The 27,696-nt window shown below is 57.5% G+C and overlaps 2 protein-coding genes across 7 annotated transcripts; both read left to right on the top strand.

Moving 5' to 3' along the window:
- The first annotated feature begins 78 nt into the window (after positions 1–78).
- Positions 79–10,396, top strand: SHC1 (SHC adaptor protein 1). Of its 5 annotated transcripts, none has more exons than XM_077156329.1 (13): positions 79–266; positions 3,591–3,758; positions 4,344–4,414; positions 4,940–5,003; positions 5,155–5,274; positions 5,538–5,591; positions 5,777–5,828; positions 6,010–6,136; positions 6,956–7,154; positions 7,231–7,300; positions 7,380–7,514; positions 7,659–7,897; positions 8,752–10,396. In XM_077156329.1, exons 2-13 carry the CDS (start codon positions 3,594–3,596, stop codon positions 8,878–8,880), a joined length of 1,425 nt encoding a protein of 474 aa, XP_077012444.1. In that variant the 5' UTR covers positions 79–266; positions 3,591–3,593; the 3' UTR covers positions 8,881–10,396. The 5 variants fall into 5 exon arrangements, with proteins under 5 accessions (XP_077012444.1, XP_077012441.1, XP_077012440.1 ...); XM_077156326.1 differs by lacking the exon at positions 79–266 and adding an exon at positions 315–1,648 and having other exon boundaries at positions 7,383–7,514; XM_077156325.1 differs by lacking the exon at positions 79–266 and adding an exon at positions 319–1,648.
- A 567-nt stretch (positions 10,397–10,963) lies between these two features.
- On the top strand, positions 10,964–27,003 carry PBXIP1 (PBX homeobox interacting protein 1). 2 transcript variants are annotated; one of them, XM_077156315.1, is made up of 12 exons: positions 10,964–11,237; positions 11,600–11,649; positions 12,335–12,439; positions 18,407–18,493; positions 20,435–20,561; positions 20,825–20,886; positions 20,955–21,102; positions 22,700–22,933; positions 23,339–23,421; positions 23,520–23,651; positions 24,273–25,507; positions 25,962–27,003. In XM_077156315.1, the coding sequence occupies exons 1-12, from the start codon at positions 11,135–11,137 to the stop codon at positions 26,053–26,055; spliced, it is 2,460 nt and encodes an 819-aa protein (XP_077012430.1). In that variant the 5' UTR covers positions 10,964–11,134; the 3' UTR covers positions 26,056–27,003. The 2 variants fall into 2 exon arrangements, with proteins under 2 accessions (XP_077012430.1, XP_077012429.1); XM_077156314.1 differs by lacking the exons at positions 10,964–11,237; positions 11,600–11,649; positions 12,335–12,439 and adding an exon at positions 15,992–16,109.
- Positions 27,004–27,696: the final 693 nt, after the last annotated feature.

The raw sequence follows: 27,696 nt of genomic DNA, 5'->3' as shown, positions 1-27,696 counted from the left end.
GACAAAAATAGGCCTCCTATTGGCTATCGCTGCGCTTGTGCTCGCTCTCGCACTGCTATTGGCTGATTTACGAAAGTGGGCGGGGCGAAGGAGAGACAGTGAGGTAGAGGGTCAGGGGTTAGTGAGGCCGGAAGTAGGTGCAATAAAGTTTCTCCAGGGAGGCCTGGCCCGGGGAGAAAGTTGGAGCGGCGACCTAGAGAGGCAGTGTGGCGTAATCCGGAACCACATCGGCCCGCGGTGCGGTGCGGAGACTCCATGAGGCCCTGGTGAGTCTTGACTTCTTTTCTTCTTAGGTGACCCACACCTCCACCCCGGAACCCCTCTCCCGGGACCCCACTTCCGGTCTCCCCTTTCAAGTCCCGCCCCCTAAGACCCCCTTCCCGGAAGTCCCACCTCTCAACTTCAGGGGGGGCTCCCCGAACCCCGATTTGTTTTCCATCTATTGTTCCTGACCCCACCCTGTCGCCAGCTTTATTGGAAGTCCCACCCCCAGACATGCTTCCAATCCCTACTACTAGAAACCCTTCGTTTGTCCTTTCAACTGTCTGAACTTCCGCCTCCTCTGGACGATTCTCCGCTAACTCTGTCTGTCAAAAGACCTATCTCCCAGAAGGGCCGAGCCCTGCCCCTCCAGGAACTATTCGAATTAATTGAAGCCACGCCTCTCTAGGGGCTCCACCCCTCCAGAAGCCACACCTCTCCCTTAATCTGCGTTTGATGGTGTAGAAACCTTGGCTCTCGGTAGTATCTGCTGCACGCATTTTAGGGGCCACGCCCCCACAGGAACTTTATTCCTGTAGGACCCAGGTCACCACCTCAGAGGCTTTGTCTTTGATTCCAGACGCTGTACATTAATACTTACATTTCCCCTCCCTTTCTGTCTTCTGAGCTTTGGACTCAGCTTTCCTGAGCTCTCTCATGCCCCACTGAGTGGGAAGACAAGTTCCCATCTTTCGTCCGAGGAGTAAGAGAGGCAGCCCCTCACCCCCTTCCAGTGGTGGACCGACTTGAAGAGGGACTTGGGGTCTGGTACGAGAGTAGGACAGAGATTTGCTTGTAGATGCCAAGCCCCACTCCTTTAGTTTCTCTTTCCAGGACCGACTCCACCCCAGGAAGAGCTGAATGTCATAACCTGCACTTCGCGAGCTGGGGAGGGCTGTGGATTCAGTGGTGTGCAGCGTGTGGGTGTGACGGGAGTGAGGGTTTTCTGTCACCTGAGAATGCGGGTTTGGAGTGGGGGCTGAGAGCAGTTTACCTGGTGGTGGTTGATTATTTTAAGGGACTCCTCGGTTCCCACCACTTCTCTGGCTCTTCCCCTCCCCCTAGCCGGAGTTCTTGTCTGGGCATTCCTCCTGGTCCCGCTTGCCTAGCCTTCCCGGCTGGAAACATTCCTGAGGCTTTCACCATTTCCTGCTACTTTCCTCCCAGCTTGCCTCCTCCCTGCTGGGCTGAGAAGCCAGACACAACGTCCCCACACCCAACCACCTGGGCTCCCAGTAGGCATTTTTCTTTCTTTCTATGCAAATTTAGAGCCAAAGTTCCTCTTTCTTTTCTTCCAAATGCCCACACCTGTTGGTTGCTCCCGACCTCTGGCAGCCACAGAATGGCTGTCTTGAAAGATGAGGATATCCTACTGTGTGTTGAATGTGTGAGTCTGAGGAATCCCTTCTTCATTTTCTCTAGACCTGAGAGCTGAGGTCTTAGGAGACGGAGTGATAGAATTCTTTCTCTGGAGTGGTGGCTGGGGTGACAAACTCTCCTGGGATGAGGGCTAATGGGAGGTGAAAGAGTTTAGCACAGTGTCTCACATGTTTTAAGTGCTAATATTGTTGATCATTTTTTTACCCTCTGAAGTAAATTTCAGGTTAGGGTAATTCCAAGGTGAGCTGGGGGTATGTGTCTTTTACTTCTTGTTTTTTGGTGGCTTCCTAAGTTACTCTGTTGCTCCCTTAAGCACAGTTGTGGTGAGAAGCTGTGGGTGGAAGGAATGGGTTTGAGACTTCCTTGTGTCCAGCCTCAGCCTGTCTTCTTCTGGCCTCCTTTTTTTTCTGTAGATTTTAAGACAAATCTGTCTTCTACTTTTTCTGTCCTTTAGTGGCCCATAGCTCCCATTTCACTTGGAAAACTGATCCACTCTCCCATCCGTCCCCTGGTGTGGAGGACACTGTGCTCTATGATGAACCCCTGCCCCTTCCCCAGTTACTGCTGGGGGTGGGGGGGAGGAGGGGTACAGGAGTACACCTGATGGATCCAGGGAGTTGACTTTCAAGTTAGTGCTCTGGCTCTCAGTTCTTAGCCTTGACAGCATTCTTTGCTGACTAGCCTGTGGGAAGAGGGGCAGGACTGTGCCTGGCATGTAGGTGCCATGCATAGGAAACAAGGCTCGACTAGCCTGTCCTCTTGTTCCAGCTGTCACCTCCAGCTTTATCCCCTTCACTTCACCAGTTTTGCCTTTCCTCTTGGCCCCTCTGTGCATCCACTGGGACCACTTCTTTCCCTTCCCCATTTTTCTAGCTCCAGTCCCCAGCTGTTGTGGCAGAGAAAGCTAATGGCTCAGGCTCCCTGGGGCCACCTTGACTGTGTGTGGTAGTGGTGGGGAGGTGGCCGGGGTTGGAGGATGGGGGAATGTGAGCATTCAACCAGGACTAGAAGGGAAGTGCTGAGCTCAGGGATCCCACCCTCAGCTGCCTCTGTTTCCTCTCTCATTGCTACCCCCCACCCTCCCATCCTGGCTTCCTGCACCCCCTGGCCTGCCCATGTCCTGTTTGGACTGATCCAGACATGCTCTCATTTCCCTCCTTTCCTTCCCACTTCTCCATCTTTCCCTTTAGCCCACAACCCGCACTTTACTCCTCTCTGGTGGGGTCGGGAGAAGGGGCTTAGATATCTCTACTCCTGCAAGGGTTCTAAGTCGGGGCTGCGGTGGGGGCTCAGCCCCTCTGAGCCTGTGAGTCAGCACTGTCCTCGCGATTGGTCTCTCCTCTTTGCTCCCGCCCCTGGGGAGGAGCCAGGCAGCTCTGGGTCCAGCCTGTTCTCTTCTCGCCAGAAGAGAGGCTCCACGTTGGGCGGGGATGGGCCCTGAAACTGTCTGGGTCTGAGCTGGGGGAGCAAAAGCCGCCTATCCCTCTCCCTCCAGGACTCCTGGGACTCTTAGACCATAGCGGTCTCACCAGGCTAAGGGCCTGGGATGCCCCTTGCCTGGCCCCCTTGCCCTGACTGGCAGGGGGGCCGGGCTGGGCAGCAGCCCCCTTCGCACCCCAGCCATGGATCTCTTGCCCCCTAAGCCCAAGTACAACCCACTTCGGAATGAGTCTCTGTCATCGCTGGAGGAGGGGGCTTCAGGGTCCTCGCCCCCGGAGGAGCTGCCTTCCCCTTCAGCCTCGTCCTTGGGACCCATCCTGCCACCTTTGCCTGTGGACGATAGTCCCACCACCCTGTGCTCCTTCTTTCCCCGGATGAGCAACCTGAAGCTGGCCAACCCGGCTGGGGGGCGCCTGGGACCGAGGGGGGAGCCAGAAAGGGCAGCTGAGGATGGGGAGGGGATCGTAGGGGCAGCCATTCCAGACTCAGGCCCCCTGCCCCTCCTCCAGGACATGAACAAGCTGAGTGGAGGCGGCGGGCGCAGGACTCGGGTGGAAGGGGGCCAGCTGGGGGGCGAGGAGTGGACCCGCCACGGGAGCTTTGTCAATAAGCCCACGCGGGGCTGGCTGCATCCCAACGACAAAGTCATGGGACCTGGGGTTTCCTACTTGGTTCGGGTGAGTGAACATCCTCCCTTCTCCTCCCTCCCAGACCCATTCCAGTTTCTCTGCTTATTCCTGCTTCGCTGGAATCTCTTTTCCTGCCATTCCCCAATAACCCCTTCCTTGAGGGCTCTGTTCCTGTGTCTGCTTTCCTTTCTTACACCTTTCTTGCCCCTTCTCCGTTTCTGTAGCTGCTTCCTTCCAGGTCTCCCTAGGGCCCTTTCTCTTGACTCCCCAACCCCTACCCTGCCATGCTTAGCACAATGCCCAGCACATGGGGGGCCCTTAGTAGGTGTGGGAAGGAGCCTCGATTCTCCCCTCCAGTCTCCTCCCTCTTCCAGAAGATGTCACTCCTTTGTCTCCACCCCATCCCTTGCCTGTCACTCCCCTCCAAATTCTCTTCCCAGATGCATGAGGTCCGCCTGGCTCGCCCTTTCTTTCCGCCCTGTTGTCTGAACGTTGTGGGATAAAGCCGAAGTCCGTGGGCAGCACTTCCATGTCTTTACTTCCTTTAGGGACCACGTAGGGGCAAGTCCTGGGGCCCTTTGTGAAGGGGGTGGGGGAGGCAACTGACTTGTCCTCCTCCCCTGCTCCCTTCAGTACATGGGCTGCGTGGAGGTCCTGCAGTCGATGCGCGCCCTGGACTTCAACACCCGGACTCAGGTCACCAGGTGAGTCGGGAGGGGCCAGGTGACCGGAACCCTGGGCCAGGGAGGCTGTGGGAAAGTGCGGGAGGGGACAGGTCACTTGGTGGGAGTGCTCAAGGTGGCTCATCGTTGGGTGGTGAAGGGCATTGAGAGAAAGTTAGGGGGTAAGCCTCAATCTGAATCCAGAGGGGAGACTCCGGTCTGGATCCTCCTTACCTGTCCAGCCTGAGTTGTGAGGGAGGTGACAGAGGCAGAGTTTAAGCTGGGGGGGGGACATGGGGTAGATGAAAGGTGCTGCTGCCTTTGGGAAGGGAACGGGACATTTGGTGGCTGGGAGGGGTGGGGCCGTGCCCATTGAGGGCCTAACCCAGTCAGCCAGGAGGTGGCCGCTCACTGTCATCAAATATTAAAGGCCCTTAATTCAATCTGCCACGACAAAGAGCCTGGAGTACCCTGGGCGTCTGGCGTGGCCTTCCCCTCCCCCAGCCCTCGGGCAGCCCCAGTCAAGCGGGAGGCAGGCCCTGGGCCTGAGGACCCCTCTTTCCCCAGGGAAGCCATCAGCCTGGTGTGTGAGGCTGTGCCGGGTGCGAAGGGGGCGACAAGGCGGAGAAAGGTACCCGATGGCGCTAGGGATGCTCCTGGGAAGTGTGGAGGGGTAGGGGGAAGGCAGGTGTGGGGCTTGTGGAGAGGAGACCAAAAGGCAGGAGTGTGGTTTCCTGGTCTTGGGAATCCTCAGCTTCTGAAATCTCTGGGCCTTTCCTCAGCCCTGTAGCCGCCCGCTCAGTTCCATCCTGGGCAGGAGTAACCTGAAGTTTGCCGGCATGCCAATCACTCTCACCATCTCCACCAGCAGCCTCAACCTCATGGCTGCAGACTGCAAGCAGGTTGGTGGTGGGTGAGGGCAGGGGGACCCCTTCTGATGGGAGCGCTAAGGGGGGATCTGGTTAGGAGTGAGGGCTTGGGAACAGAGAGACAGTAAAGAATGAGGAAGTTTTGCAGACATAGGTAAGAAGCTAAGAGGATGAAACTGGGACTCCAGAGTTCTGACCCGGGGGGTGGGTGGGGGGTTGTGGGCACCCAGATGGGCCCTGAGGTCGCCTGCCATACCTCGTTCCCTTCCTTCTCCGTCTCCTGCCCCGGCCCTCAGATCATCGCCAACCACCACATGCAGTCCATCTCGTTTGCGTCCGGCGGGGACCCGGTGAGTTGGGGGTCGAGTGAAGATGCTGGGAGACAAATAAGGGGCTGGGCATTGGGAGGACCCTGGCAAGAGAACTGGGGGTGCTAGGATTGAGGAGATATCTGGAAAGGACCAGGTTTTAGGGGTCAAGAGTGAGGTAGGGGCATCAGGTTTTGCTCACTGGCCCTTCTGACCCTCCTCTGCAGGACACAGCTGAGTATGTCGCCTACGTTGCCAAAGACCCCGTGAATCAGCGAGGTGAGGCGCAGCGGGGGCACTGGGGGCCGGCGGGCAGGGCCGGGCTGGGGCGTCATCATTCCCTGCCTGAGCGAGTGGAGCTGAGTGGGGACTCCTGCCGAGGGGGCGCGGGCCTCTGTCCTCCCCTCCTCCTGGCAGCCCCTGCCTCAGAGCTCACGGACAGCGTCTCCTGTGCCCTCAGCCTGCCACATCCTGGAGTGTCCTGAAGGGCTTGCCCAGGACGTCATCAGCACCATTGGCCAGGCCTTCGAGCTGCGCTTTAAACAGTACCTCAGGAACCCACCCAGACTCGTCACCCCTCATGACAGGTGAGTGCGAGAACGGGGTGGGGGCCACTCTGGGGCTCCAGAAACTGAGCTGGGAAAGTCGTTCAGGGAAGGAAATAACCCATGTGCCCCTGCTTCCCACTTCCTGCTATTCTTCAGTTTCCTGTGGCCCGTCAGGAAAGGCTTTTGAGGCCCTGCCTGGTGCAGAGCCTGTTCTTATGTGTGCCCTCTCTGGAACCGTTTTCTAGGACCTCCAGGCTGCACAGCCTTCCCTGGCTAGGTGGGCTCTTCTAGTCCAAGCCTCTTTGTTTCTGGTTCTTCTCTCTTTTTTGCCCATTTTCCCATCCTTTGTTTTGCCTTTTCCTGCCCCTAAAAGCTGTCAAGAATAAGGGTGAAGGAAGATTTCTATTTTTCCCCCACTTTTCCCACCGCGGGCCTTGAGGGCTAAGCAATAGGACCAGAAGCTATTGAGTCTTTAGAGAAGGTTACAAGATTCTGAGCCCCTCCCCGCTATTTGGTGCTTCGCTTTCCCCTTGGGAGATGGCACAGTAATAGGGCATGTGTTTTAAATTCAAAGTTATATTTAAGTCTCAGGTTTTAGTTGTTTGACCTTGAGCAAATCCTTTCACCTCTCTGAGCCTCATTTTCCTTATGTGTAAAATTATAGAAAGAAAAATAACCCCGTCTTCAGGGTTGTGGGGAGGATGAAATGATTGTGCACGTAAAACTCCAGCCTTGGGTTTAACAAGTGCTGAGTGCCCAGTACGTGGCCCCTGTCCTGTTCCTGCCCATTCATTGCCCGCCCCCCCCCCACCCCCTCCTCGTTCATGCCCTCGCCCCTCACTCTGGCCTGCTTCTCAGGATGGCTGGCTTCGATGGCTCAGCTTGGGATGAGGAAGAAGAAGAGCCACCTGATCACCAGTACTATAATGACTTCCCGGGGAAGGAGCCCCCTCTTGGGGGCGTGGTAGACGTGAGGCTTCGGGAGGGAGCCACGCTGGGCGCTGCTCGACCAGCTCCACCCAGTGCCCAGACCCCCAGCCATCTGGGGGCCACGCTGGTAGGTTGCTTGGATGGCGGTGGGCGGGGCCCTGGGCGGGAGGGTCCCTGCTCTTATCTGATTTTTGTCCCTGCAGCCAGTGGGGCAGCCTGCGGGGGGAGACCCAGAAGTCCGCAAGCAGATGCCACCTCTGCCACCCTGCCCAGGTCTGAAGGGAGCTGAGGTGGGCGGAGCTGGGGCACAGGGGGCAGGGCTAGGCTCACTGTAAAGTTTCCCTGTCTTCAGCAGGCAGAGAGCTCTTTGATGACCCCTCCTATGTCAATGTACAGAACCTAGACAAGGCTCGGCAAGCAGGGGGCGGGGCCGGGCCCCTCAATCCTGCCATCAATGGCAGCACACCCCGTGACCTCTTTGACATGAGTGAGTGCTCCTCTTTCCTTTCTGCATCCCCATTTCCTTCTTGGTTCGTCCATCTGCCGTTTCCTTCCTGGCCTTCTCCTAAGTTCTGGGTCCTGGGTGAGGAGCGTATAGGCTGCCTCTCCTACCCTCTCTCTGCACCCTCAGAGCCGTTTGAAGATGCCCTTCGGGTGCCTCCACCTCCCCAGACGTTGTCCATGGCCGAGCAGCTCCGCGGGGAGCCCTGGTTCCACGGGAAGCTGAGCCGGCGGGAAGCTGAGGCGCTGCTGCAGCTCAATGGGGACTTCCTGGTGCGGGAGAGCACGACTACCCCTGGCCAGTATGTGCTCACCGGGCTGCAGAGTGGGCAGCCCAAGCACCTGCTGCTGGTGGACCCTGAGGGGGTGGTGAGTGTGGCAGAGGTGGGGGGAGAGGGGTTGCAGAAAGAAAGATACAGTACTCTGCAGTGCAGCTCTGTTCCTTTATGCATTGCTTCCTAGACTTTCCCATCCGGGAAGCTCTGTACGGGTCTCCCCTGCTCTTAAAAGGTGCCTTGGTGACCCTTCTCCAGAGATTTAGCGTTCCCAGTTTTCTCCTCCCTAAAACTAAGCTGTATTCCTTCCAGCCCTGGCTAATCCTCAAATCCCTGAACCTAAAGCCCATCAGAGCTAGAAGGGGGCCTGAGTGCTCATCTCATCTGGGCCCCTCTTTTGACAGATGAGACCATTCTGGAGTTGTACTTGGTGGGCAGATGATTAGAGGCCAGACCCCTCATCCCTTACAAGTGGAGCCAGGGCCCTCCCCAGCTTCCCTAGACTCTGGACTCAGGGCAGTGCCCTTTTTCCTATCTGTACTGCCCCGGCTTCCCCTCACAATTTTATTCTCTCTGTTATAGCAATCTCAGCCTCCCTTACACATCCTTTTTTGCACGGTGTATCTTCTCGAGACAGGCCAGCTTCCTCCAGGGCAAGGATGGAGTAGCTATCCCTCAGTTTCACGGTTCCTGGGCTGGCATCCCTTCTGCCTTTCCCCAGTTCACTGCCCTGCCCATTCCCATGCCTTGTCGAGCCCCTTTCTAGAGAGGCCTCACTTATCAGGACTGACAGCTCCCCAAGTGCTACCTCCCCACCTCCCCACCCCCATGCCATTTTTTTTCCCCTTTTTCAACCCTCTTGAATATTCCAGCTCCCTTGACCTTGGAGGCTGAGGTCCTCTTATGACACTCTACCTGAATTGTCCCTCTCTTTTCGGACCTTCCCAGGTTCGAACAAAGGATCACCGCTTTGAGAGCGTCAGTCACCTCATCAGCTACCACATGGACAATCACTTGCCCATCATCTCTGCAGGCAGCGAACTCTGCCTCCAGCAGCCTGTGGAGCGGAAACTGTGATCCTTCCCAGTGCCCTCTCCCAGGAGACACCCTCTGGCCCCATCCACTTTATTCCCTGGCTCTCAGGAGTGTTCTGAGGGCTGGATCTTGTGTTGGAGCTGGGAGTGGTGTGGACACGTGGTTCGGCATCCGGCTGAGTGAGAGGGTTTGAGTCATGAGATTGGGGTGGAATCTTGCTTCTCCTCAAACCTCACCAAAGCGTTAATGTACAGAGTGGCTCCCTTCCCTGGGCCTTGTCTGTGCCAACCTGATACCCTCTTCGCCAAGAAGGTGGATTCTTGAGGCCTGGACAGTGCCTCAAGAACGTTCTGTGGTGATAGGCCCAGTGAAGCAATCACCCTTCCAGGGAAGAGGGAATGAATCACAACTTGGGTCTACCCCTAGGCTCAGGATATGCCCCAGGCCCCTCCCAAACCCCCTCCCTCCCCCCAGTGTTGAAACTTTGTGCCTTTGACCATCTCCTAGGTCTGAATATATTTTATGCAAAGAGTTCTTCTTGGGCCCCTGAGGTCAAGGACAGGGGTCCTGACACGTTGGCTTTTGAGACCCTCTCCTGTCTTTGTTCAGCACCTCCTCCAGTTTAGGTTGGGAGAACAGAGGAGGAGTGCCACCTGCCCCCTTTCCATGGGGGATGTATACCCTTAGAGACTGCCCCAGAGCCCCCCTCCCGGCCAGGGGGGAGATGGACTCCTCCCTCCCTCAGTGCCTCCTGGCCGGGGCCCCTCACAGAAGGGGTCTGTATATGACTTTGTAAGCCCCACCCCACCATGTCGCATGCATGTTATACTCTACAGCCAAAGTGCAACCGTTCCCCCTGTAGCCTCTGCCCTGCCTCCGTGGCTGGGGTGGTGCTGGGGGGCAGGGCTGAATTTGGGCCTCCTGTAAAATTAACTCTCCCAAGAGAGTTTTACAGAGCAGGGAACAGGGCCTTTGAGACTCTAAAGCAGTAGACAATCCCTAATATCATTTCTAGATGTGGAACTGCTTTTATTTTTTATTTTATATACATGTATTTTAAGGCTGTAGATTTATTTTTTAATTTTGTTTTCTATGGCTTGTTCTTGGAGCACAAAATGATAATTGATTACGTTTATACATCACTTCTTTGACTTTTCAAAGCCCTTTTACAATTATTGGCATTTTCCTCACCCTATCCCGTGAGGGAATTGGGATCGGCAGCATTAATTTTTTTTACAGGAGCGATCCGAGGCAGAGAGGGGTAGGGCTAGAAAAACGGAGCCTCTTACATCGAGGCTGGGAGGTAGAAGTATGGCTGAAAAAGGTTTCACGAGGGGAGCATTAAAACCTGTGTTGATTTATTGAGCACCTTTTACTTTTGGCGCTGCACTAAGCCTGGCCACCGAGACGGAGAAGACGGCCCTGCCCCTTCTCTTAGGCCTCGTGCATACGGGAGAGTTGACTTTTAATTCTCGCCTCCTTTTCGTGTGTGGATGTTTTCACGGGTTTCACTTATACCAAAGGGAAATAATCCTCATTAAAGTTCGTATTTCTTCTAGCCGGGCCTGTCTCTCGGTCACTCCGCAGGTCCATTGTTCGCCGCGGTGGGCGGGGAGGAGGGAGTGGGGGGGCTCAGGGCAGCCCCGGGGCGGGGCGCGGCGGGACCCCCGGGCCCTGCACGACCCTTCGCCGCCCGCGGGACCGGGGCTTCGAGCGCGGGGCGCGGGGCAGGCGCGGCAGGGTGTGGCGCGCGGGCCCCACGATCCGCCGCGGGTTCCTCGCGGGGACCGCCTCGCGCCGCGGGCTGGGCCGGAGCGGCCAGAGGGCCTGTCGGCGCCGCGAGGCCGGACCCCCGGGAAGCCCGGGCCGCCCCGGCGCGCGCCTCCTCCGCGGCGGCCCGGAATGGTACGGTCCGGCGGCAGCGCGCCCCCAGGCCAGGTGGCACGGGCCGCCCCAGCGGCTGAGACGCCGCCCCCGCAGGCTCGCCCGCAGGCTCGGCTCTCCCCGCGCCGCCGCCGGCAGCTCCCAGCCGCGTCCTGCCCAGAGCCGGGTCCCCCTGCTCGCCGGGCTCAGTGGTGGCGGCCACGCCGAGTTCCGCTTCCTGTTGCTGCGGCCGCGGGCGGGCGGAGAGAAGAGCGGGCGCGCGATTTGCGCTCCGCGCCGCATCTGCTCCTAGCCGCGCCCCGAGGTCGCTGCAGTGCGGGGGCCTGCACTGCCCCTGGCTCTCCTTCTGGGCGATGGTGCAGCCCGAGGGCGCCTCCATCTCCCGCCGCCGCTGACCCCGGTCTCCCACCCCATGGCCGCCTCGGCGCCGCCCCCACCGGACAAGCTGGAGGGAGGTGGCGGCCCCGCACCGCCCCCTGCGCCGCCCAGCACCGGGAGGAAGCAGGGCAAGGCCGGTGAGATCTCTGGGAGGGGCGGGGGGCGCGGAGGGGCCCTAGGAGGCTCGGAAGAGGGTAGGTGGGCGAAGACCTTCAGGGACTGGGGGCACGTGTCACAGACCCAGGGCCCTGGGGTTTTAAGGGACATGGAATTCAGGAGTCACTTGGAGTTTGACGGTATCAAGAGATGGACTCTCCTTCATTTAAGGGAAAAGGTGGCCTAGTATATACCCATGCTCACAATTCATTTTTCACATCACACCCTATGATGTTATGAAGTAAATTAGCAAGTGTATAATGAAGTTACAGGAGTTGCTCAGGGGATGGTTGGGAGAAAAGAAGTTGGGGAAACCTGTGTCTACCGTTTGCTGCTCTTCCAGGTCTGCAAATGAAGAGCCCAGAAAAAAAGCGAAGGAAGTCAAATACTCAGGTGAGTGGTGGCTGGTGGTGGGGGTAATTCCTAGCAGTTCCTTGGGACCCTCTAATCTACCACTTCCATATGTATCTGGATCTTGTATCAGGTACAGAGAGAAGGGAAAGCTGTCATTTTTACTATTTGTGGACCTTTCCCTCAGCATCATAACAAACCGGGAGAAATACCCACCCTTGAGAGGTGATATGGCCAAAGACCCCATTAGGCAGGGTCAGTTCGCCCCACCTGCTCTTCCTGTCCTGGGTCCCTCATGATCATGGCACTTTCCACTTACTGGACTTTCTCTAAGTGCCAGGGATTGTGCTAAGTGTTGTACAGGTTGGGAGATAGATATTGTTTTTATTTTACCTGTTTTTTAAAATCCTTGTTTAGTATGCTGGGGTCTTTTTTGTTCTGTTTTTGCCTTTTTGTGTGTGTGTGTGCTAGGGTTTTGAAACATTTCAGGGTCAGAGTTGGGATTTTAGCCTAATCTCTGCCTGCTTTCAAAAAAAGCACAATGACTGCACTATGCTGTTTGCTTTCTACCCTCTGTTCCTCTGTTATGTTCTAAGGTCCATCTTCATCTAAGATCTGAGCTGGCTTGTACCACCCTCAAAAACATATATTGTGTTTTTAGTGCTCTCCTCCCGGTTTAACTCGGCGTCTTCCTTCGTGACTTTCTCCCTCGTCTGGTCCCCCCCAGGGCCCTGCGTACTCACATCTGACGGAGTTTGCGCCACCTCCAACTCCCATGGTGGATCACCTGGTCGCATCCAACCCTTTTGAGGATGACTTCGGAGCTCCTAAGGTGGGGGGCACAGCCCCTCCATTCCTTGGCAGTCCTGTGCCCTTTGGAGGCTTCCGTGTACAGGGGGGCATGGCAGGCCAGGTACCTCCAGGCTATGGTACTGGGGGTGGAGGGGGTCCCCAGCCTCTTCGTCGACAGCCTCCCCCTTTTCCTCCCAACCCTATGGGCCCTGCTTTCAACATGCCCCCTCAGGGCCCTGGCTACCCACCCCAAGGCAACATGAACTTTCCCAGCCAACCCTTCAGCCAGCCTCTGGGTCAAAACTTCAGCCCTCCTGGTGGGCAGATGATGCCTGGCCCAGTGGGGGGATTTGGCCCCATGATCTCACCCACCATGGGACAACCTCCCAGAGGGGAGCTGGGCCCCCCTTCGCTCCCTCAACGCTTTGCCCAGCCAGGTGCACCTTTTGGCCCCTCTCCTCTCCAGAGACCTGGTCAGGGGCTCCCCAGCCTACCCCCCAACACAAGTCCTTTCCCAGGCCCGGATCCTGGCTTTCCTGGCCCTGGTGGTGAGGATGGGGGGAAGCCCCTCAATCCACCTGCTGCCACTGCTTTTCCCCAGGAGCCCCACTCAGGCTCCCCGGCTGCTGCTGTTAATGGGAATCAGCCCAGTTTTCCTCCAAACAGCAGTGGGCGGGGTGGGGGCACCCCGGATGCTAACAGCTTGGCACCTCCTGGCAAGACAGGTGGGGGCTCAGGGCCTCAGCCTCCCCCAGGCCTGGTGTACCCATGTGGTGCCTGTCGGAGTGAGGTGAACGACGACCAAGATGCCATTCTGTGTGAGGCCTCTTGCCAGAAGTGGTTCCACCGCGAGTGCACAGGCATGACTGAGAGCGCCTATGGGCTGCTGACCACTGAGGCCTCTGCTGTCTGGGCCTGTGATCTCTGCCTCAAGACCAAGGAGATCCAGTCCGTCTATATCCGCGAGGGCATGGGGCAGCTGGTGGCTGCCAACGATGGGTGACACTGGTGAAGGGCCCAAGGAAGTGCTCTTCCAGGGTGAATGTTTCCATGCCTGGCTCTTGGTCCTTGTTTCCACTGGCTTCCTATCCTCATGGGGCAGAAACACAGTGGCTCCAGGGGGGAGAAAAGGAACTAAGGTGGGCAGGCAGAAGAGGGTCTGGACTGCTCACTTTTCTGGAAACTTGCACATTGAGATCTGTAGAGGTCCAGGAAACCAAAGCCTTGCTGAGCAGAGCCATTTTTTGGGTGGCAATCTCTGGAGGCCTAGGGGTATGGCGGCAAGAGAAAAGGGGCTGGAGGAAGATCTGGAGAGCAAGGGGGTTCCCTCTGCTGGATGCCCTCTAACACCTGTGCCTAATACCCCTATCTAGCTTCACAGCTCCAGCCTTACTCTTTGGAGTCGAGTGTTAAAGGTTTCTGACCAGAGGAGTTCGGATCTCTTCCCATCCGTAGTAGCCCTGTGATGGGCTCTGGGAGACAGCTTTAGGGAATAAGTGGGGATTTTCTCCTCTTTCCACCCTCCCTTTACCTCCTCGAAGTCCTACCCAACTCCTCCCCCCTCAAAGAACCAAATAGCTTGAAGAGGCAGGAGAGTTTTTGGCTATGGCAGTTTCTTGGTGATTTGGGGTTTCAAGACAGTAGGTAAGAGATGCTGTCAGGAGATATCTCCCTCATACCAAAGTCACTGGTTCTTTGTCCACCTCCCTTGTGCTTTTCTCCTAATGAACATATTTTTGCCAAAAATTGGGATATGTGGTCTGACAGACCAGAGCGTCTGAGGTGTGGACTGTCCCCGAAGTCTGGATTCTGTGGTTGTATAACTCTCCCCTGACTCATCCATCTTGCACATTATCCTTTGGGCCTTCAGCCTTTGGCACCCTTATTTCCCTGCCTCCCTGCTCGACCGACCGAAGGAAAGCTTGGAAAGGGTCAGAGCCCTTATACCTCATTTCCTCTCCTGATAACAGATCCAAGTAAGGCCCTAAAGGGTGTGAAGGGGAGGCTGTGAGATCCTCGTTGGCGGTGTTACTAAAAGGTTGAAGAGCCTGGATGCTTTCTGCTTCTCTTCCCCTGCCAGGTTTTCATATTTTGGGGTGGGGGGCTAGTGATCTAGCAGTTTTATTCTTTTCAGCCGAAGTCCTGCACTGGGCTTTATTTGTTGTTATTTTATTTTTTAAGTACTGCCTGCCAGGGATGGCTGGGGGCCTGACCCGGAACCCTCACAGCTGCTGTGTTTTCCTTACAGCCCTTGTAAACATTCCTCACTGGGGTAGGGAAGGGCAGGCAGGGGATGTGGCCCTCTTGGGAGAAGTTAGTGATCCCTTTCCATGAGGTGTGGTGGCAGAGGCCCTTCTGTGGTCCCCTGCTCAATTCTCTCAGTTCCCTAGCACGTGGAGAGAAGACACAGGGTATACTGTATAATCGGTGGGGCCGACATCCTTTGAGGCAATGAGAAAAGAGCAGCCCCCTAGTGCTCAGCTTTGTGTTGTGTATGTACTTCTGTTTGCCCCTTTTAGCTGTTGCTATTTTTTGTGTGGTCTCCCTTTTCCCCATTTTGTAAAATGGCTTCTGGGGGAGTGTCTTTGCTCAGTTTCCTCCCTCATGCTCCACTACTTGGAAGAAAATGGGGTGGTAGAGATGTGGTGGGGGCGTCTTTTGTACTGTTGGATTAATAAAATGACTTGAAAATCCAAACAAGGGCTCCTCTTTGCTGTTTGTGTGGAAAAGATTACAATGAGGGTGCTCCGGTGGGTCAGTGGTAGAATTCTCACCCTTCCATGCGGGAGACCTGGGTTCGTTCCTGGACCATGCACCCTCCCTACCCCCAAATAAAAGATTAGAATGAGCCACTGTCACCACTGGGAAAGGTCCTGGATGGTGAGTGGGTGGGATATGTGTCCCCCAGAACCCCTGTAAGTGGTGACTGGCAGAAGGGCTCAGGTTCCCCCCCCCCCCCCCCTTGTGTCTCTGCTGTGAGAAACGGAGTTTCCTTTCTGAGCACATTCCTGGGCCAGGACAGGAGCCAGGCGGGAGCTTTGGCTCCAAGGCCCCTGGGAGACAAGTGCTGGAAGCTCTTCTGGGTTTAGCGTCGCGCCCTCGTCCCCACCCCCACACCGCTGGGCCCAGTTGTTTGGCTTAGGCCCAAGCGCAGCTCCAGGGTGGAGGGAGGGACTGCCCCGGTCTAGCCCATTTTTGGAGGCTTTTTCAGACCCCTCCCGCCTTTTAAAAATAGCAGTGGCATCCTTAAATAGTGTGCATGGCAGAGGAGCAGGAAGGCTACAGCCAAGGCCACGATTTGCTACCCCACCTCCCCTCCCCCGTCCCGCAGCTGTCTCTGTCTGTTCCTGGGGCCAAGTGGCCCCTTGTCCTTGTCTCAGAAGATGCCACTCTTTGCCTTTCAGTTTCAGGTCTTCCCTGTAGGAACTCTGCGGAGGCACTAGGCAAGGAACGGAGGTCCCCCGGACTCGCGTTTGCTTGGACCCGGGCCCCGGGTCAGGAGGAAAGGAGCCGGGGCTCATAGCCGGGCAGCTCCGCTCCGCCCGCCCCTTGCCTCAGGTCCAGCTCTTATTGGCCCAAAGTTTCCGAGCCCCTCAGGGGAGCTGGCTTGTCATTGGTCAGCCTCCGGTCACGTGACCTCCCCTCCGCTCTCAGGCTGGAAACAGAGGCCGCGACAAGTTTAGTTGAAGACTGCGGGAGAGCTGGGTCAGGTAATGCCCGAGCGGGGAAAGGGGCGTCGATGAAAGAGAGACACGACTGCTGAGGGGACGGGCTTCACCTGGGACCCTCAGAACTGCTTGTCATTTCTGGGCTAGGGGAAGGCCGGACAGGGGCGGACGTTTTCAAAACAGGAACTTGCCAAGTTCTTGTGGTCCTACGTCCTTTGCTTTAGAAGGTTTTGGGGGGACCACTGTTAGATAGACAGAAATTAGCCAGGCTTCCTCGTTTTGTTCGGAGTGGGAGAGCTCCCCCTTTAGCTGTCTCTTAGAAATAACAGAAGTCTCTGACACAATCCTTTGAGGACGTTTTTGTTGAATCCTGCCTGGGGGTGGACGATGAATGAGACGGGAGGGGTGGTGGGGGAACCTCCCCCTCTAGTTGTCAGGTCGATGAGAAGAAAAAGATCTGAAAACACAGCAGGGATGGGTGGAGATTACAAAGCAGAAAGAACTTCCTAATAAGGCAGTGAGATGCTGGCTTGGGAGAACAGGGGTATCTTTTGGAATCTTGGGTGACCCCGACAGAGAGAGGTATTAGGGTTTGAGACCCTGAGTGGAGAGGTCTCAGACTGCCTCCTGTTTGGGTCTCAGAATTGTTTGTCTTGTTGACCCAAATACTTTTGCTGGTTTCTATGGAGACAGTGGGTCTGACATCAGCCATGGTTGCCATGGTGCCTGGTTCTGGAGGACCTGAGTAGGCTGTACACAGCCACGGATAAACAGGGATTTCAGCCTGAGCTGCTGCCACTTCCTTCCTGCCACCACCTGTTAACAGTCACACGCAGCAACTGGGGATGGGAGACGATGACAGAACAGTGGGGGAGGGGCCTGCGGGCAGAAGGCAGAGCAGGGATGGCTCTTATAGATGCCTCCAGAAGCCTGTCAGAGTGTCCTGTTGGGCCTGGGATGAGAAGTCATTGCAGCCATTCTCCTGTCTCGTGTGGGATGGATTTGTGTGTCTGGAAGAGTTGGATGCTCACGAAGATTTTGAGCTGTCCTTCGCCTATCCTGGACCTAGATCTTGACTGGCAAGGGCCACCAGAGTTTATTAGGGCACTGCCCAGGACTTACACCAGTTCAAACAGAAGGGGCCAGTGAGGTTGTTTTCAAAGGCGGAACTGCCATACTCCTTCCCCATCCTCACTTCCCTTTCACGCTCACCTTCTACTTACTGCCAGGCCAGCCTCTTGGTGAGCAGTCATTTTATCCTCCTTGGAAAGATCTCTGAGCGCTCAGCTCATCTGTCCCTCCACCTCCACCCCAGCTCCCAGTTGTTGCTGCCCCAGCATGAGGGGACAGTCTTGGCCTTGGATGACAGGGTCAGTCCCTCTCTTTTCACCCTGCTCTGTGTTAGGCTTTGGGGGCTGGGGGGCCTCCCCTGCTCACCCTGCCGAGTCATCTCAGATCAGCAGGAGCAGCACCACAGCCCTGAGCTTTGTCCTTGCTTTGCAAACTGTGAAGTGCTTTATACATGACAGTTGTCATAAATTCCTTTTCCCATTCACCCTCAAGTCCCCTAAAATCAAGCTCTAGAGATTACTGGGAAGGGAAAAAGAAATTCGGATAAAGAGTGAGACTGACAAGGAACATCCAGATGGCTCTGAGCTATGCCAGTGGTTCTCAACTCTGACTGCACATGAGAATAATCGGGGTGGGGGTGGGGCTCAGTAAGACTCTTGCCTAGCACCCACCCTGCCCCCCAATCAACTGACTCCAAATCTCAGGTGATGCCAGAGTGCAGCTGGTGGTGAGAGCCCCTGCACTAGCACCATAAAGAGTACTTATGGTGAGTGGTTGGTGGAGACTTAGGGCTGTAGTGGAGACTTCTCTTCCAGGTCCTGGGGGTGGGGCTGGGGCCATGCTGGTGGCTGCCTGGTATTGTGAAGGGAGAGCTGAATTGTTTTCCTTGCTCTTCTCACTAGCTGTTGATACTGGCAAGTCAGATCAGTCAACATTTCTGGGTTTCATTTTCCCTTTCTGCAATTTGAAGGGATTGGACTAGATATTTCCCAAAGCCCATTAGGCCCTATGCCTTTCTACCTGTCAGGGTCAGTTCAGTTTTCCAAGGCCCTGCCAAGAGGTAGGCTTTGCTGTGGCTATGGGCAGGTTCTGATTTGCAAGACAAACACTGTCCAGAAGAGTTGGAAGTGCTAGGGAAGGAAAGGCTGGAGCCAGGCTGGGTTCTGGAGGCTGCGGCCCAGCCCTTGGGCCTTGGAGCCCAGTGAAGGCTGCCTGCACCCTACCTCTCCTGAAGGAAAGGAGTTGGGGTTAAAAGCTTTTCTCTATAGGTGGCAGCCACAGGAGGCTTGGGAACCTCAGCAACGATGGCCTCCTGTCCAGACTCGGATAACAGCTGGGTGCTTGCTGGCTCAGAGGTAAGAAGAGCTTGCCTGGGAGTCACACGGAAGGGGGTTCCTCCAGGGCCAGGCTGCTCTCTGGATTTGTCTCCTCCCTTGGTCCTGGTGGCTGTGAGAGGGAGTCCAGAGGCAGGGAGGAGGAGCCCGGGCCCCAGGGTGGGGCTCATGGAGAAGGCCTCCTGGGGAAGACGCTGGGACATGGTACATACCTTGTAGGAAGGGCACCACTCGGGTAGGCCGAGGGAGGTGGGGACGGGACCACAACGGGGATTCCAGCATGAGCCAAGATCCTTAGGTAACCACGGGGGAGCCATGCTGGGGTATGTGCCGAGGCCCATGGCATGCAGCCTCTGTGTCGGAGCCAGGGTGGGAGTGAGCTGGGGGCCAGAGCCGGCCCTCCCTGGAATAGAGGCCCGAAGGCCAGGCTGAGGCATTTGCACCCCATCCTGATGGCAGTTAGCAAGGGGTGTGGGGTTGGGGGGTGTCAGGATAACCCCTGCCTTGGGAAGAGGGTGACCCCGCCATGTAGGCTGGGTGGGAACAGGGGGAGAGTGCTTCCTGCAGCAGTCCAGGGAGGAGTCGGGGCGGGGGGCAGGAACCCAGCAGGCTCCTGTGCTCAGGAAGCCCCTGAGAAGGGAGAGGGGGCCGGCAGGGTGCGAGGTTGAGTCACAACTTACAGGGGCTCTGGGGGGCACATATCCCACCCACTCACCATCCAGGACCTTTCCCAGTGGTGACAGTGGCTCATTCTAATCTTTTATTTTGGGGTTGGGGGTTGCATGGTCCGGGAATGAACCCGGGTCTCCCGAATGGAAGGGTGAGAATTCTTCCACTGACCCACCCAAGCACCCTCACTCTAATGAGGAGGGGGATGGAGAAAATGTGTCAAAGAGACCTGTGAGAGTCCCCAGCCCTAGTGACGCGATGCCTCAGAGCAGCCTGGAGGGGAGAAGGCAAAGGGCTCAGCCTGCACCCGCTGAGCTTAAGGTGCCCTTGAGGGGCCCGGCCGCGGGTGAGGTGAGGGTGCTGGGTGGCACTCATGGACGGGGTGGGAAGCAGACCAGGAGGCAGGGGTGGAGAAGTTGGGGACCTGGCTCTCGGCCAGGAGCCCTAGCATCGTGTTGGGGGGGCCTGTACTGACAGCTGGGGGACCTCACACAGGCCATCTTACCTCTCTGTCCTTATCTGTAAAGTGGGAGCCGTGACTTTTGCCTTGTGAAGATGGATGGGCCTGAGTATAAAACGAGGCAGTACTTGTCAAAGTATCTTAAAACTTGCAAGGAAACCTATTAAAGTTCTCTTTGAGGGGACAGTGGGAGCCGTGGGTGGGTGCTGGGCCTGCCCAGGGGGCGCCTTGCTGTGGCCGGGGTGAGCTGGGCTTCCACGAGCGGCGGCTGGAAGAGGGCGGGGTGGGGAGAGTCGGGGGCTGGGGCTGGGGGGGAAGGCCAGGAAAGCTGGGGGGATCAAAGTGGGTGGGTAGATGTGAGAGCAGCTGCGGCAGACCCCTGGGGAGCAGAGCTGGGACCTTTGGGTGCCTAGGGGACTCTACTCACCGGCTATCCCTGACCCCCAACCTAAGCTGTGCGGTTTTCTGCAGGGGGAGGGGAGTGCCAGTGATTTTACCCGTGGGGGTGGCCAGACTGTCCATCTGTTGAAAGCTGACTGACCCACCACTTCGGGCACTGGTGCTTCTCCCTTCCTCAGAAACCTGGCCTCTGAGAGTTCCTCAGAGCAGAAGCGAGACTGGGGGACGCCAAGGGCTTTACAGGCAGGCGAGCTGAGAGCCTGGGGTGCCAGCCTGCCCCGCCCACTGCCAAGCGCAGCAGGTCTTTAGGTGACTTAGTTAGGGTCCCCGAGAGGTGTGGCTGGCCCTGGGGACCCCAGCAGAGTACCCCATGCCACCTGGCTTCGTCCTGCTGCCTCTGCCCCGGTGCAGCCTGTCCGTCTGCCTCCCCTCAGGGCCTGCCTGTGGAGACTCTGGGCCCAGAATCCAGGATGGACCCAGCATCTGAGATGGCCCCCGAGACTCCTCTACCTGCCTCCAGGGCGAATGGGGAAGAATTAGCTGGGACCTTGGGTGGAGAAGGTAACGGGCCCTGCCAAAGGTGGAGTGCCACCCCCCCTCCATGTCCTGGGCTTTCCCATTTTCTCAGGGACAGGGAGGCTGGCTCATCTTATTACCCCCCTGTAATTTCAGCTTATAAATCCTTCCCCCTTTCCATCCTGGGTTTTCTGGCTTTTTCTTGCCACTTCCAACCTGATAGGGGGGCAGTGGGAGCCAGAAGGCCACGTGGGGAGTTCAGTGGGGGGTGGGGTGAGTGTTTTTCTTGGGCTTTTTCTCCCCTGCAGGGACTTTCCAGAGTGAGGGCCCCCAGCCTGGGCCCATCCCGCCAGAGCAGCCCGAGGCCAAGGTGAGCTCCTTCACTGAGGGGAGCGGGGCAGGGGGGCCTGGAGCCGCTCACAGCTGCGTTTGCATCAGGGTGCCCTGGAAGGGGACGGCCGTGGTATGGACACCCCTGGCCCAGGAGACTCAGTGGAAACCTCCATCGAGGCAGGCCTGGGGCCCGACCCACAGGACCTGGAGGACCAGAGCCCCCCACAGAGCCTGCCGTCATCCGCCAAAGCAGGTGAGAGCCTTCTCCTTGCCTCCCTCCGTCACTCTCCTTCTGGAAGGTACGGAGACATGCTCTAACCTTGCCCTGGGATGCAGAGGCTCAGTGCCCTCCTTAAATTATGCCAGTGACTCTTCACCCCTAAGGACACTGAGGCTCAAAGAGGGCAAGTGACTTCTCCAGGGTCACAGCTGGTAGTCACAGGCCAGGTCTGGTTGATCGTTCCTCTCTGCCAGGTCACCTCCTTTCTCCTTTCCTCTGGCATCCAGAGCCCATTCACCAAGTCCCGTCACGGGATGTGCTGGGCCCAGGCGCTGGGGGTGGTTCACGGCTATGCACAAGGCAGACCAGCACCCACTGGGCCAAGATTCAAGTCCCACCTGCGAGGGGTGGGAAAAGGAGGTGGGATTAAGGTGCTCCCAGAGGAGGAGGAGAGGAGTTCAACCAGGGGACAAATTGAAGGGAAGGGAGAAGAAAGGTCAGTTAGGGAAGGGTTGGCATTGGAAGTGAGTTTTGAGAGGGTCCTTGAGGAACAAGTAGGCTTTTGATAGGTAGGTCAGGAGGAAGAGAACTTTCCGGGTCAAAGCTGCAGCATCTGCAAAGGAAGGGGAGTCAGGTGTGTGGGTCTTGGGAGGAGAGGAAGGAGGAGGGGTTGGAAATGTCAGTTGGCCCCAGGTTATGCCACATTTCATGTCCCTTGCTAGGGAGGATCCAACCAAGGCCTGTGGCCAAGCAGTGGCACGGACTGTCCATCCCTTTGGAAAAGCAGTGGTGTTGGGGAGAGGCTGGGCTGGGGCTATTCAGAAGGTGGCTGCGGCAGTAGGGCCGAAGGAAAGGTCTGAACTAAGGCAGTTGAAAGGGCTTGTGAAGAGGGCGGATTGGTGAGATGTTTAAGTGGCGGATTGACAAGGTTCCCTGGGTGTGGGGGGCACGGGGAGGCCTAGGGGTTGGCCTTGATGGTAGCAGTGGGGCCTTTCCCTGAACTGGGGAAACCGCAGAAGAGAACCGGTTTGGAGAACACTGTGCTGAGTGTTTGAGGGGCATCCTGGTGGGAGTGGCCAGCAGCAGTCAGGCATATGGGCTTGGAGTTAGTGGCAAGGCCAGGTCAGGAGCTACAGATTAGGGACTTATGCTGTAGGGGACGCCAAGGGTGTGGGAGAGATGGTTGACGACTGTGCTGTAGGGTGAGAAGAGCAGAGATCTGGAAATGGTGACAGGGAGACACCACCATGAGGACTGGGAATGTGCAGGGGAGGGAGACAGAGATGGCGTGGCAGACGGACAGACGACAGACAGGCAGGCTTCAGGTAATTGGAGAAACTCAGAGAATGGTCATAGCTGCAGCAGCTTGGTGCCGAGGCCCCTACTGAGGAAGGAGGATGCTTTTAGGGCAGAAGTGGCTCTTCTAGTTTGGGGATCGGAAGGCCCGGTCTCCTGCCTCCAGTCCGGGCAGAGGGTTGAGACCCAAGCAGAAGTGGGCAGGGTCTGCATGTGCTCCCCTCTGCCGCCCAGGCTGGCAGCCTCCGGTTGCCCTCCTCCGCTGTCCCCACCCCCACCCCAGGCTCTGTTCTTCCAGCTGCCTCATTGCCTTGTCCACCTTTCCATCCCTCAGCTCAGATCAGAGAGGGGCTCCCTTGCTCCAGCAGCGATGACGACACCGACGTGGACGTGGAGGGCCTGCGCAGGCGGCGTGGCCGGGAACCCAGCCCACCTCGGCCCGTGGCGCCTCCCGCTGTGGAGGACCAGGCCGGGGGTGGGGCTGTGGGTGGGGAGCTGGGCATCTCCCTCCACATGTGCCTCCTCGGAGCCCTGGTTCTGCTTGGCCTGGGGATCCTCTTCTTCTCCGGTGAGTGGCACCTCCCCTGCGCTCCACTCTGCCCCTCCTGCCTCTCACCATGCTCTCACCCTCCCCACCCTCCGTCTCCATTCTCTGGTGGCCTCCCAGAGCTGGGCACTGGTGAGTGGGCGGGGCCCTGGCTTGTGCAGGCCTGTCCTCTCGCACCCTGAGGGAGGCAGTGATGATGAAGGAACAGGGTTCTGGGTCAGGAGGTGGGGCGCTAGGAGTTGCATACTTAATGCTTAGTTTTTGGCCATGTCAGCTGTAGAGGGTAATCCTTGGTCCTTTACCTTGTTGGATCTGTGAGCCATAGGGTTGGTCCAAGCAGGAGGAACGAGTGTCTGTGTGTTGGGGGCGGGGGAGGGTGGACTTTGTGCACCCCGAGATCCATTTCAGGACCTTCCTTTCCCACAGGCCCCGGGGAGGAGGCACAGCTGCAGGCCTTCCCAGATCCCGGGGTGGATCCCAAGTTGCTGGACACTGGAGGGGATGGGCAGGTATGTGTGGGTGTCTCTGTAGGTTGTAGGTCCTGCTGGGGGAGACTCAGGGCTGCCCTTACCGCGGTAACTGGGACCACTGGTTCCTCCGTCCCCAGGATGAGCTGAGGGAGCACCTGCAGGCCTCAGTGTCCCCGGGCAGTGTTCCCAGCCTGCAGGACATGGGCCTTCTGCTGGACAAGCTGGCCAAAGAGAGCCAGGACATCCGGCTGCTGCAGGCCCAGCTGCAGGTGGGCACAGGCGGGTGGGGGCAGGCCGGGCCGCTCACCCCGGGCCGGATTTCTGTCTTCATATCCTGCCCCCAGAGGAGTGTCCCCTACCCCCCCATACACCTTGACCCTCCACCTTTCCCATCACAGCCAAGCTTTCTTCCTAGTTCTCTATTTCACATCGCTCATGTTAAAGTTGGGGCCAGAGCTGGCGTATCTATTTCACACGGTGCCACCACCATGGGTGGGTCTGGCCTGCCCGGAGCGCTGGGAGGTAAAGGGTTTGAAGAACATACCCATGGCCAGGTTCAATTCCCAAGGCCCAGCGGGAGAGAAGTGCCGTGATCAGTTAATGTCTGGTCTGGGTATGGGAGGTGGAAATAGGGCCATGTGAGAGCCACATTTTAGCTGTGCTTATGTGGATCTCAGAGAAGCTGAGGCACAGGATGGAATTTGGGGATCCCAGGGTCTGGCACAGGGTCGGGGAGCAGGATGAGAGGCAAATCTGCTGGAATCCCTGGCCATAAAAGGGGCTCAGGCCTCCTGCCCACCGTGACAGAATGGAATAGGAGTAAAAGGCACTGGGGCCATCCAGGCAAGGACCCCTCCTTGTGATGCCCCCCATCCCTACCCCCATTCTAGACCCAGAAGGAAGAGCTCCAGAGCCTGTTACACCAGCCCAAGGGGCTGGAGGAGGAGAATGCCCGGCTCCGGGGGGCCCTGCAGCAGGGTGAGGCCTCTCAGCGGGCCCTGGAGTCAGAGCTGCAGCAGCTGCAGGTCCGGCTCCAGGGGCTGGAGGCTGGCTGCATCCGGGGCACAGATGGGGTATGCCTCCATTGGGGCAGAGGCCCCCAGGGTGACAAGGCCTCTGAGGAGCAAGACCCCAGGGGGCAGCAGCCAGGACCCAGCTTCCTGGAGCAGAAGAAGAAGCTGGAGGCTGAGGCCCAGGTATTAAGGCAAGAATTGGAGAGGCAGCGGCGGCTGCTATGGTCTATGCAGCAGGACCTGGAGCAGAGCTTGAGGGAGGCTGGCCGAGGAGACCCCGGCCATGCTGGTCTGGTGGAGCTGGGCCACAGACTGGCCCAGAAGCTGCAGGGCTTACAGAGCTGGGGCCAGGACTCTGGGGTCCCTGCAAATGCCTCAGAGACCTGGGGTCAAGAGCCCCACTTCCAGAGTTCCAGGGAGTGGAGTGGAAAGGAAAAGTGGTGGGATGGGCAGGGGGACTGGAAGGCTGAGCACTGGAAGCATAAGAAGAAGGAGTCTGGTTTGGAAAGGAAGAAGAGCTGGGTGGGTGAGGAGGACAGGGAGCTGGCAGGGAAATGGAAGGAGGACAAACCTAGGGTAAAAGAATGGGGCACCAAGAAGGATGTCAAGCGACAAGGCCCTAGGGATCCCCCAAAGAAAAATGGGGGCCTCTATTCCTCCAGAGAAGGTCAGAAGCATCCTCAGTGGAGGGAGGAAGCTAAAGATAGGCAAGACCCCTTGCCACAACCCTGGGCAGAGCTGTCAAGGCGCAAGTACCGGGTGCCCCAGGGCTGCTCAGGTGTGGGTGAGTGTGCTCGCCAGGAGGGCTTGACCTTCTTTGGTGTGGAGTTGGCCCCAGTGAGGCAACAGGAGCTGGCCTCTCTGTTGAGGACGTACCTGGCACGGCTGCCCTGGGCTGGGCAGCTGGCCAAGGAGCTGCCGCTCTTGCCTGCCTACTTTGGTGAGGATGGCATCTTCCGCCATGACCACCTCCGCTTCCGGGATTTTGTGGATGCCCTGGAGGACAGCCTGGAGGAGGTGGCCATGAGACAGACAGGTGATGACGATGAGGTGGATGACTTTGAGGACTTCATCTTTAGCCACTTCCTTGGAGACAAAGCGCTGAAGAAGAGGTGGGCAGGTGTGGGGGTTGGGTCTGGTGGGAGGAGGCAGCTGGGGGTGGGGGTGCGGTGTAACGGAACAAGGGCCCTGAGTGGGGAAGTCTTTATTTTAAGGTCTTTTCTCCACTCTTAGTGCCTGGCTGGCTTCCCTTGGAGGGCAGAAAGCTTATACTTATACTCATGCCTGGGTGATCCGCAGCGTTCCCTTTTGGGTGGGGGAAACTTTCCTTCCTGCACTACCCTGCTTGGCGTAGAGGGGAAGGCTGGTGGCCCCCTTTCTGCCTCCCCAGTAGGCCCCACCCTGGCAGGCCAGGCCAGCAGCCCCATGTGCTTGGTGGCAGCTGCACGCATGACTTCCTTTGGCGAGCAGTGTCCCCTCTCCTAGGAGAGCCCCTTCTCATCATACAGTATCGAATTCTGAAGGCCCTTCTCCCCCCTCCCACGTCTCCCCCCCATCTCCCCACAGGTCAGGGAAGAAGGACAAGTACTTCCGGAGCCCCAGAGTCGCAGGGCCCCGGGAGGCGCATGGCCGCCAGCAGCACCACAAACGCGGAGGCTGAGGCCGGCCGTGGTGGACTCACCTGGGCCTGGCTAAGCCCTGGGGCTTTTCAACTGGCCACTCCTTTGGCTTGTCCAGTATCCTGGGTGGGGGGTGGAACAAGCAGAGGAGAGTGAAATCACCCCCTACCCCACCCTCACTGCACTGATACCACCCTTGCTAGAAAAAGGCTGTCACCGGACCGGCCTAGCTGTGTACACAAACGTACGCGTGTGTCAGGGCCCAGGGAGGCGACTCTTGGGTGATCTGATTGTGACGTGCCAAGAGGCGGGTGGATGGGAGAGGAATCCTTTTTGGGGGTGGGTGGGAGAGGGGTTATCCTTGTGACTGAAGTGAAAGTGCTTCCCCCCTCCTTTGTGTACACACCCTCCGGTGGGGCCCCTTCAGTCCGGCCAGCTGCCCCACTGCCCCCTGGGGTTTGGCTAGGGTTGCTGGCTGGAGGCCCCGCCTGAGGCTTTCCCTGGGATTTGGTTAGATTTGGAAGCAGCTTGTGCCGGGGGTGAAGTCCCTGCTTCACCCCCACTTCTTACATGGCTTCCCTTCTGCATATGAACTGGAGAGTCAAGAGCCTGGAGCTGTGACATTGGGTGTGACATCTGTCCCCTGGGGGTGGTTCTGAGTGCATGGCTTGTGGCCCACAACCATCATCTGAGCTGGTGGTGCGCCCTACTCGCTGCCTTCCCCCATAGGCCCCTCTCGCCCTCACCCCACCCTGCCAGCAAGCCCCCTGGCCCTCCGGGCTGGAACTTCCTCATTTTGCTCACAGCTGCCCTGGCCGCACTCCCGGGAAGCTTACAAAAATAAGTTTGGGTTTGAGAATCTGAGCCTTGGCCTCAAATGCAGAGTAATCTTGGGGAGGTCCTGGTCTCTGGGAGCCTTCAGTTTCTTATCCTCAAGAAAGGGGATTGAAGGGATGGGGACGAAATTGAATAAAACTATGTAAGCTAAACCTCAGTCTCATTTTTGGCACGTAAAGGTTATTTCCCCGCCTGCGTTAACGCAGGGGGTGGAAGGGGCGGGGAGCATCTCGGGTCAGGAGATGAGGGGGCCACTAGGTGGCGCCCTGATTCCACATTTGCCCCGATCTTGCTCCCCAATACTTAGCACCCAGTTTCCAGAAATTTCCTATCCAGGGCCTGCTCTACTGGCCTAACTCCTCCAAGAAGAAAATCCAGACTCCCCTTGGCTACCCTTTAGGAGGTCCTTGCCAAGCTCTAACCTCAAACCCCGTGGCAGCACCTTGGGCCTCCAGATCCCCCCTTGGAAACTGCCCACGTAGTGGGTGAAGGATTGCTCAGGCCTGGGCAGAGAAGCGCTGACCAGTTAGGAGGGGAGGGGCTGCAGGCTCCAGAGCAGTCGATTTCTGTATTATTTGGCAAATGCATATGTAATACTCCTCTGTGCCTGGGGCTGTTTAAGAGCTTTACCTGTATTAGCTCATTTAATTCAAGTGTGAGGCTTGGGGCCAGAGCAGACCTGGGGACAGAACCAAGGACCATTCATTCAGCAAACCTTTATACAATCTATTATGTACCAGAAACACTGAGGCACTGAAGTACAGAGGCTGTTTTAAACTTCTAGTCCAGTGGACAGGGTAGTGCTTGCTTTCTATAGCAGAGAGCCTCCTAAACCTCAGAATGAA

This window comes from Tamandua tetradactyla, chromosome 4 (assembly GCF_023851605.1).
Source record: "Tamandua tetradactyla isolate mTamTet1 chromosome 4, mTamTet1.pri, whole genome shotgun sequence".
In the NCBI taxonomy this organism is placed as follows: domain Eukaryota; kingdom Metazoa; phylum Chordata; class Mammalia; order Pilosa; family Myrmecophagidae; genus Tamandua; species Tamandua tetradactyla.
This window is presented reverse-complemented; position numbering and strand designations above follow the sequence as displayed.

Bases quoted from the DNA above. Each gene is read 5' to 3' on its own strand.
- PBXIP1 (XM_077156315.1), top strand. From the start codon at position 11,135: ATGGCCGCCTCGGCGCCGCCCCCACCGGACAAGCTGGAGGGAGGTGGC. The intron at 18,494-20,434 runs GTAAGAAGAGCT...GCCTCCCCTCAG, and splicing joins GGGTGCTTGCTGGCTCAGAG to GGCCTGCCTGTGGAGACTCT. The intron at 20,562-20,824 runs GTAACGGGCCCT...TCTCCCCTGCAG, and splicing joins TGGGACCTTGGGTGGAGAAG to GGACTTTCCAGAGTGAGGGC.
- SHC1 (XM_077156325.1), top strand. From the start codon at position 1,061: ATGCCAAGCCCCACTCCTTTAGTTTCTCTTTCCAGGACCGACTCCACC. The intron at 5,004-5,154 runs GTACCCGATGGC...GCCTTTCCTCAG, and splicing joins GGGCGACAAGGCGGAGAAAG to CCCTGTAGCCGCCCGCTCAG. The intron at 5,275-5,537 runs GTTGGTGGTGGG...CCCGGCCCTCAG, and splicing joins TGGCTGCAGACTGCAAGCAG to ATCATCGCCAACCACCACAT.